At 32.1% G+C, this 10598-nt stretch overlaps 1 protein-coding gene across 7 annotated transcripts in view; it reads left to right on the plus strand.

The window, feature by feature from the left end:
• CNOT2 (CCR4-NOT transcription complex subunit 2) overlaps positions 1-10598 on the plus strand; it is a 111655-nt gene that overhangs the window by 65388 nt on the left and 35669 nt on the right. For 5 of the 7 annotated variants that reach the window (XM_055238329.2, XM_063614217.1, XM_063614218.1 and 2 more), the window contains exons 3-4: positions 2036-2158; positions 10411-10477. In XM_055238329.2, coding sequence (XP_055094304.1) covers positions 2036-2158; positions 10411-10477 — 190 coding nt within the window. Of the gene's footprint in view, positions 1-2035; positions 2159-10410; positions 10478-10598 lie in introns of those variants that run through there. The other 2 variants (XM_063614219.1, XM_055238334.2) reach the window with 2 other exon arrangements.

Below are 10598 nucleotides of genomic sequence, written 5' to 3' on the forward strand. Positions count from 1 at the left end.
AGCTTATTTATGTGTATAAAATTTGATGAGAGATGCCTTGATATTCACCTGAAACTTTATTGAATTATGTACATTTTATGCATTTTCCGTGTTTATTCTTTCTTAGAATTAGAGCTCAGTAGTAAAAGTTCTATAAAGATAATTAAATGTATCTTTAACTTTCAAAAAGCAAACTTCTAAAATCTTATGTATAGTGAATCTTAATTTGCAAGCTCTAAAGTGATTTTTGCCACTGTTTCCTTTTTGAAATTACTCACTAAGAAACATCTGTTTTCCCCCTAGTAGGGACTACTTAGGGAGCTGGTGGATAGACACGCGGGATCCTGGTCTGAAATAACAGAGTACAGAATAGCATTCTGAGATTCACCAGGAGTCTGCTTCCCAATAAAAGATTAAGTACCTGTGTTCTAATAAATTGTTAGACCCTCAAAAAATATCTTTGTATATTTCACACCTCAAGCAATTACTTGCCTAAAAGCATATAGCAAAGTAATAGTTTAGCTGTCCTTAGACTTTATTTATACCTGACTGAATAGGTTTTCAGAGATCATGAGGAAAGACAGTCAAATAATTAAGTTTCCTACATATTTAACAGGGAACTTAGAATATATAAGAAATATTAAACAGCATGGGTGCTTTCAACAGAGTTACACGTAAAGTTTGGCCTTTAAAGTCTGCAACATAGTTCACCACGTCTACTGATATGTAATAGTGACTACAGCATTTTTTGAAATGAGATATGGAAATTGTTCACTTATTTATAATGGAAAAAAATATTCTTAGTCATAATGAATGTACAAGACAGATACCTAATTTGAGATGAGTTTTCCCCACAAATGTACTTGTGAAAAGACATAGTCACCTTGTATTCAAGTCTTTAAAATCTCTCTTCTCATTGACATTGGTTTACCTGGGTTTTCAAAGTACTGTTAGGAGAAAGACACATTGACCTTAAATAACTTTAGTCAGTTAATAGTTTTGGTAATTTTATAGAGGTCACATTTTAAAAATAATTAAAAATAAAAATTAGCACAGATTTTAATAATTACAGTTGGTCCTTCATACCCACGGGTTCTGCATCTGTGGGTCAACCAGTCGCAGATTGAAAATGTTTGGGGAAAAATAATGGATGGTTGTGTCTGTCCTGAACATGTACGACTGTTTTTTCTTGTAATTATTCCCTGAACAATACAATGACTATTTATGTAGCATTTACGTAGATATTGTAAGTAATCTAGAGGTGATTTAAAGTATATGAAAAGATGTGTGTAGGTTATATGCAAACATTGTAAACCATTTTATATGAGAGAATTGAGCATCCTTGGATTTTATTTTTTAATCCATGAGGGAAGAGGTGCTAGAACCATTTCTCCACAGATAACAAGCGACAGCAATTTATGTTGGTGTGAGCTCAAAATTGCTAATGTTGGATGTTATAAAGACTGGAAAAACAAATGAATAAGCAGATTATATCATTGAAATAATAACTTTATACCAGTATGATCAATGAAAGATTGTACTTTGAGTGGGTACTTGCTTGAGATAAAATTCTAGTATGCACCGATTCAAAAAATGGTATATTTCAGTAAACTTAGATTGTAAGGAAAAATGAATGCTTGGGAAAACAGATAACTGAGAAAATAAGGTGATGACAAGTACACAAATGTGGAAGATGCATGTGAAGATTTTGAATAATTAAACCTAAACTTAATTTTTAAAAAATCTATGTATGGGAAAATGATATTTGGGGTTGCCATTTTTGAAGAGTAAGGTATACTTAGTTTTTTAAAAGGAAGTGGAATCGTTAAGATAGGCTTTATGTGATTCTCCTACTTTTAGGGTCTGGAAATAAACATCTAACACTTTATTGTTATAATCAGATTTATGACTTTATCACATGCCCCGCTAGCCATTAGTTGATCAATTTCTGTATCTTAGCAATGCTCCCTTCATGTTCTGTTTTCCACATAGAAGTAAGGTAAAACTGAACATTTTCCAAACTATTACCCCTGATAAAAGTAATATTTTTGTTTAGGTGACAAACAGCATGTTTGGTGCTTCAAGAAAGAAGTTTGTAGAGGGGGTCGACAGTGACTACCATGACGAAAACATGTACTACAGCCAGTCTTCTATGTTTCCACATCGGTCAGAAAAAGATGTAAGTTAATCAATTATGTTGTATTTTTTCAGCAATGTAAGTCTGTGTCTGGGTTCCTGAAAAACAGCATATCAAGTGCAGAATACTGTCTGTGGTTGAGTGACAATCTTTTCGGCACAGTGCTAGTCCCTTTGGTGCTTGTATCCTTTTGGGATACAAAGACAATGAATTTGTATTCTAATGGGGAAAATAAATATCCCGTGATTCTCCAATTGGGATATGGTAATACTGTGATAGAAGTACTCAAAGACATGGAGTAAACATGGTATAACTTCTAGATCACTGATTTTTTTTGTTTGTTCAATATGGGAAATAACTTGTTTGATATTAAAACAATTGCAGATATAGAACAGAAAGCAGATTTACACAGACTTGAAGATATAATGACAAGCTGTAATAAAACTTTATGCTTATTGTGTCATCTAGCTGTAATTCTGGACCTCGGTGTATCTCTCCTCTGTTCAGCCATAGGGATACTACAATAGGAAAAATTTGGAAGAACTGTATTTCGAATGTGATGGATGATATAGAGATATGAATTAAATGCTTTGGAAGGCTAATAGTTCAATAATCCCATTTGGGATAAAAGGATTTATAATGCATCCAAGTCATAATTAGCAAATTTATAAAATATTTTAAAATGAATGTAATTACTAAAATTCTGTTAAGCTACTTTGTACTCTCTAGTCACACCAGTTGCATTCTTATACTTTGTACACCTGCCCAACTTTTTTACCTTTCACACTTTATAAACTTGCTATGCCAGATCTCCTTATGTATAAAACAATCTAGCTATTAACTTAATGAGATTTTTACTGATGTTTGAAGCATTTATAAAGTTCTAAGATAGGGAACACATGCCCTTGTTTTTCTTTGAAGTCGATCATTAGTAAATCACTTCGTTTGTCTTTGCAGAATTTCGCAAATCAGCTTAACCTACTAGGTTTATGTTAGGATGTTTGTTATTCTGTTTTTGTATTTTCCTTTTTTATTTTGATTTGAACATTCTTGTGTCATTTTGGAAACAAACTGTCAATGGCATTATTGGGCTTTTTTCAACTAATGTGTGTTGTGGCTTTGTTGATAATTATTGTGTAGTTTAATAGCTTATGGAATAATTTCATCTAATTTTCTGTTATCTTACTGTGCTTTTAGCTATGTGCTATGTAACTTATAATTGAATTATTATTTACACTGGTTTCTATTTTAAGTGTTGACCTTGTAAATAAAGAATTTGGGATATATTTTTGGTAGTATCGTTGCAGAAACAAAAACCTACAATTTGTGTGTATTGCTGTGATTATATAATGAAAGTTAAGTTTGCTTGGAAAATGTTAATGAAATATTTATTACTGATGAAATGCGTTTATTCTAATTAGGAAGATAGGAAGCTTTCAGACTGACATCTAAAAGTATATAAAGAGAATGAATGACAAAGAGATATATGTCTTCTCAAAAGCAGAAATACTATATGTCTACATTTTAAAATCAGAATTAGTATATCTACTTGCACACATACTCACAAATGTTGGCCACCATTCTGATCCAGTTGGTTGGCACAGTAGTAATGGAATGGTTTGATTCACGAACCATTTTTTTTAATGGTTTAAAAATTAATGTTTTTTAAAAAAACATTAAGAACATAGTATGGCATAGGAATTAAGAACTTGGACTCCAAAGCAATACAAATATGTGTGTTTGGATCCTGACTTTGCCTGTTAGCAAGAAATTCTCCAAGTCTCAGTTTCCTTTTCTGTAAAAATAGGAGTAATAATATGTTAGCTACCTCATACATTGGCTGCTGTTGCTGTTACTTTTTTAAAATTACAAAATAGCACAGGTAAATTATACAAATTTTTAAAAATACACTTGAAGAAGAAAAATTACCTATAATGCTATCAGAAATAATTGCTAAAATTCTAATTTTATGCTTTAAATATTTTTATTGAAAAATACACAATTATTTAAACCTTCTAGGTCATACAGACATATTTTCCATCAAAAAGTTTGTACCAGTTTTTACTGTAATCACCACTCTCCATGCCAACAAGAATACCAGCAATTACATTTAAGTCTTTGCTAATAGACAAGCTTATTGTTTTTGTGTACATACAGTAAAACATCATTAATTTTACACACACACAGTGTGATGTGTCTTTTCCATATAGTTATCGGTCATTTGTATTTCTTTCTTTGTGTACCTTTTTTGTGTCATTTTCTATTTCTCTATTGAGATCTTAAGTCTTACTAGTTTGCATTCTCCATGTATTGAGGATAACAACCTCTTGTCATTACAAATATTTTCCCAGTTTTTCACCTTTAATTCATGGTATTTGTAGTATACGTATATTTGTCATTTTAATTAAATGTGATCCGTCAGTCTTATTTTTAAATGCCTTCTGTTTTCGAGATCATACTGAGGAAGACATTTCTCAATTACTCTCTTATAATACTTTTATGTTTTGTTCTTCACATATAATTTATGTCCATTAGAAATGTGTTTTGGTTTAACCTGTGAATTGTAGGGTTCCAAATACTTTTTTTTCTACAAGCTTATCCAGTTGTCCAGACACCATTTCTGCTTTAAATCACGGGTCAGAAAACTTTCCCATAAAGAACCAGACAGTAACCATTTTAGGCTTTGTGGACCAAGAAGCAAAATCAAGGATATATATAAAATCAAAACCTATTTTGTATAATAGGTCTTTATATAACCATCTGTAATGTAAAAACTTTCTTGGTTCATGTATCTTACAAAAACAGGCAGTGTGCTGGATTTGTCCTACAGGCAATAATTTGCCCACCCCTGGGTTAGATCATTAATTTATGGCTAATTAAAATATCCCTTTATTATATGTACTAGTGTCTCATACATTCTTGGGCCTGTTTCTAAGATCTTGTTCTGTGTACCATACTGATCTGTGTCAGAACTACAACATAATTGAATTGCCATAGCTTTGTAGACCATTTTAACATCTTGGGTAAGAATCTTTGACATCCTTTTTTTAAAAAAATGGTTTTTGATTGTTGCACATTAATACCAATATAGATGGTTTTTCAGAAGGATATTTCTCCCTTTAATCTTGTTCTTTATGGGTTTTAATAGGGTTATGCAGTTGCCATTTTCATTGCATTTTTCAGATTGGTTTTTACTGACCTATGGAATACTTTGTGTAGTTATTTTATAACAAACTGCCATGTAAAACTCTTTTATTAGTTTTTGGTGATTGAGAATGTAGGCCCTGGAAATCCTACTATGTAAGTTTTTATGTCAGCTACCTGATTTGCTAGCTGTGTGTCTTAGGACATCAGTCTCTGTGTGTCTCAGTTTTCTCATCTGTAAAATAGGAACAATAGTACATAGCTCATGAAGGATTTTTTTTTTTTTAAGTGAGAGACTAGTTAGTGTTTGTGAGGGGGGCACTGAAGTGACTGCTGTAATTAAGACAGACTGTAGAAAATAGGTTAACAATGAATATTGAAACCCTTTAAAATGTAAACATTCCTTGAGTCAGTCATATGTCTTTCCGTAAATTTGTACTTCAGCTGTAACCTGACATTCAGACAATATAATATAATGCCATACTTGTTTTTAATAAAAAATTCGAGTCTCAAGTGTTTAAGGAATTAACTGCATTGAGTATTACACTATTTTTCAAATGTTCCTTATGTAAGCTTAAGAATATTTTAATGAAAATTATTTGAAATACCTAGTAGATGCATATCGTCAGTTATCTGATTTGTAAGCTACCCTGTTCTGTGACTTAATGACTATTTTATTTTACTGTCTGCCTCCTCCCTTGCCCCTTTTCTCTTTTGTTCTTGTTTGTTTGTTTGTTTTTGGGGACATTTTGAGACAGAATTTCGCTCTTGTTGCCCAGGCTGGAGTGTAATGGCGTGATCTTGGCTCACAGCAACCTCTGTCTCCTGGATTCAAGTGATTCTCCTGCTTCAGCCTCCTTAGTAGCTGGGATTACAGGCATGCGTCACCACGCCCGGCTAATTTTTGTATTTTTAGTAGAAACGGCGTTTCTCCTTGTTGGTCAGGCTGGTCACGAACTCCTGACCACAGGGGATCTGCCCGCCTTGGCCTCCCAAAGTGCTGGGATTACAGGCGTGAGCCACCATGCCTGGCCTTGTTCTTTTTAATGTATTACCTTCTCATAGTTTTCTTTTTTTGTGCCTGTTTGCTAGATTTCATTAGTTTCATGTTTTAAGTCATCCGTTTTCCAATTTTAAAGGTTCTTTAGCTTCTGTCTAGATCTGGAACTCTATGTGTGTGCATGTATAGGCTTTCTTTGTCTCTCTTTCTCTTTGTAGATATGGTACAGTTAAAAAGTCGTAATTCATTTGTCATTTTTGTCCTGGAATAATAACATAGTGCTAGGAATTATGTTATCACCATAATTTTGAGTATATTATACAGTCTTTTAAAAATAATATTTTAAAACAAATATTATTTTTTAATTGCTGTCATGGTCATGGAATTTTTATTTAACAAAATTTTGTTGTATTTCCTTACAACAATTTGTGGATTTCTTTGACATTCCGTATATTAAAGGATAAAGAAGCTCTGTGATGGGTTAGGGAAATAACCAGAATCACATTACTGTTTCTTCTAGTTGCTTCCTGGTTTTTATTGTTGTTGTTTGACTGCAGTGTGCATTGTAGATTTCTGAGAGATATGGAAGACCTGATTATTATGATGATTTTAGAGTGTGCTGTAACTTGTTGTTTTCAGCATTCTATTAATCTTTTTCTACCTTTTGCCACTCTTAAGAGCACAAGTTCTACGCCTTATTTTACCTGAAATTTGTGAAGATAAACTTCTTTCTTTAGCCCCTTGGGCAAAAAGTTATATAAATTAAGGGTATTATTTAATAAATTTCTCAAGAGTCTGAATGCCCCCTCTCACTCTTGTTAATGAGAGTTCTGCAACTGAGGGGAAGATTAGATTATTAGCAGCTGCTGCTACCATTTATTGAGCACATACTATATGCCATATCTTATTTCATTTAACCTTCAGTTCGGCTCTGTGAGGTAGGTAGTTATTTTCATTTTATAGGAAGGAAACCAAGTATTGGCCGTTCCATAGGTAAGTGGCAGAACCAGGATTCAAACCTAGATTATTTCTGACTCCAAAACTAGGCTCTTTTTACTTGTGCTGCATCCCCTACTGTAATGTAACTTGATCTAAAGTTTTATATTTTTCTAAGAAATTTACCTTTATATTATTAACTTTCAGAATTTAAAAAATATATAAATTTTGTTTTCTGTTAATAGTACTTACTGTTCTGTCAGAGTATATTTCTTGTGCATTTTCTATACTCATAAAAAGCATTTCTGTGACATTCACATTTCTTTACTGTGTTAAATCCATTTTTAGCACCGACTTGTTTCATGAAATATTGCCGTCAGAATTTAAAAGTACAGGTTCTTAGGGATAGACTTTATAAGAAATTAGATATTTGCATTTTTGACACATTTTGAGGCAGTAATTTTAAGATATGTCTGTATAGCTGATCAATGCTTATTTTACATGAATGTGTTGAAGGTTATAAACTCTTAAATTTAACATTAAACTTTTATTATTCCTGTAAAGCTGTGTTTACTAACCACCTTCATGTAGTGGCACATACAGAAGATTGTATTTAATATTACACTGTTTAGTTAGTGAATCAGCCTATGGTTCTTGATCTCAAGTAATTGGCCTAGGGACCTACCACCTCTTTACCTTCATGCTCTGCTTCCCCTCCCTACTTACTCCCTCCTCCCATTTTGAGAGGGCAGGTAGATACCCAGGCATATCTGTAATTCATGGATGTATAATCAGTGTGAGAAAGTAGACTAAAATGTGTGTTGTCTGGAGTTAACTATTCGATAAACATAAATATCTGATGAAAAATGTTTTAAGTGTTTTGTTTGACAATATTCACATTATGGATTGTTCTAAGTCATGCATTTATGATGGCCAACATCTTATATTTGCAGCCTTTAGAAACAACTGTACTTTTTCATTTATAGCTTGTAATGACAGAAAATCATGATTCTTAAGAATTTTATATAAATCTTTTACCTCCTTTTTTGATGGTTGATTTGTATTACTATTAGGAAAACCAGATTTTAAGATATCAAGCATTATTTGGAATAAAGAAGGCCACTACATAATCATAAAAGAAAACTTACTAAAAAGGATAACTTCCTTTTTTATTTTTTAATTTTACTTTAAGTTCCAGGATACGTGCGCAGAACGTGCAGGTTTGTTACATAGGTGTACATGTGCCATAAACCTTTTACCTTCTGTGATCAACTAAAGCTTTATTATATATTCTTGTTCTTGCAATTTGGAAATGAACTTTTAATATACCTACAAAATATTTTCAGTTAATGCAGTAACAGTAATCTATAATACCTAAGAAAAGAACTTATCAGGCATCTTTTGATCTGTTGGGTTATAATTGGGAAAGAATATATAGTTTAATTGTATAGATAAAGAATGTTAGTTTAATTATCTAGGTCGCACATCCTCTGGATTTGGGAGGGAATATTTATAAGGTTTGATTTTTTTGTTTGTTTGTTTTTTAGAAAAATCTCTACTGTCTCACCAAATTACTGTTTTCTTTAGAGTGGTGTATAACTCAGCCCTACCTCAAGAGTGTCTGATATGTATCATTGGTCTAAAACTATAGTTGTATAAAAATTTTGCAAACTTTAGTATAATTAAAACAACTTAGAATTTTGACATGAAAATAGTATGAAATGTATATTGTAAAACCTCTACTGTTTAAATGTTTCACCTCAGCACCACAAGACAGAGTGAGAAAATAGAAAAAAAAACAAACAAAAATACACGTTTCACTTCTTGGTTTTTCTAACTGTGATCAGTGTCAGCATGATTTTTCATCCCTGGAAACCACAGATCAGCCTCTCATAGTTCTCTCTTTTGAGTCTCCATTCACCTCCTTTTCCCGTTATACCCCAGCTAGTCAACAGGATGTAAAATAACTGTTACTTCTACCACCAGAATACCTCTTATTTTTAGTCTCACTTCTGCTGTTGTCGTTTAGTATCTCAACATATCCTATTTTTGCTATTAGAGTTATCTTCCCAAAGCCCATTTTGATTGCCACCTTGTTGCTTAATATTATTTTTCTTTTTATTGCTATAGTTGGTAGCCATTCTTGTATGACATTTATTTTGCATTCTTCTATGCCATAATGTGGGTGAGCTTTATCTCCAAATAGAGGTGAACTTTATCTCCTTTCATAGTTATCCTGTCACCACTGTTTATGTTCTCTAATAATATTACAAACCTTTATTTTTTTTTAACAACTGGATACTGGGTTTTTGTGTTTAATTTTAAAAATTTTTTTCAATTTTTTTGAATTTCAATAGTTTTGGGGGTACAGGTGGTTTCTGATTACATTACTAACCTTTATTACACTTACACTCACTTCATATTCTTGAGGGAAGACCCCTTCATTGTATGTACCTAAATGTTACCACTCTATGGAGTATTCCTGATACCTTTGTGTAGCTCCAGTGATGTTTCATGTTTCCTTTAGAGCATTTAAGGTACACTGTGCCTTAAAATATAATGAGTTGTATAATTAATTCTCTTTCCCCACTAGATTGTAAGCCCCTTGATGACATGGCTCATGTCTTATTTAATTAGGATGTTTTGATGGTTGTCTAATATAAGACAGGAAATACACAAATATGCACACACACATATTTTCATTTACTCAGCTTCAGTATTTACTTTGAGTATATGGCACTACTACATTCATTTCTATGAGGATATATAAAATGAATATATGTTCTGTGAACATAATATATCTTCAAATAATTTACATCTACAAGGAAAAAAAATTGATGAAGTAAATTCAAAGGCATTGTACAAGTGCCATGAGGTTCATATCACAAATATATAAATTATATACCATGCCTATGTAATTTTATTTTTTTAACTTGCTAAGTGAAATAGTAGTGCTGCTATAACTCAAGTTAGTGTGACTTTTAGAAAACTTATAGTATTAAAAATTAGTTTCATTTGCACAGTTTGGTTTTATCCAATTGTGATATTCTCTTAAGAAAACATGGAATGTAGAATGTTTGTTTTATGTTTTTCTGAAGAATGAGAAAAAGTGTTAGATTTTCACATTTATGGTATGATTTACAGATTTGTAGAGTGTAAATACAATGCTCTGCTCTGTTTTCTTTATGCTCTAATGTAATTAATTTGTTTCTAGATGCTGGCATCACCATCTACATCAGGTCAGCTGTCTCAGTTTGGGGCAAGTTTATACGGGCAACAAAGTAAGAATTTTGTATTTATTCTGGGATACTTTATTTAAAGAGAAAAATAAGTAACTACCAAATAAAGAACAACCAGTACTTCCTTTGTGGGTTTATTTTATGACTTAAAAGGAAAAATGTT

The sequence above is a fragment of the Symphalangus syndactylus genome, chromosome 13 (genome assembly GCF_028878055.3).
Source record: "Symphalangus syndactylus isolate Jambi chromosome 13, NHGRI_mSymSyn1-v2.1_pri, whole genome shotgun sequence".
NCBI lineage: Eukaryota > Metazoa > Chordata > Mammalia > Primates > Hylobatidae > Symphalangus > Symphalangus syndactylus.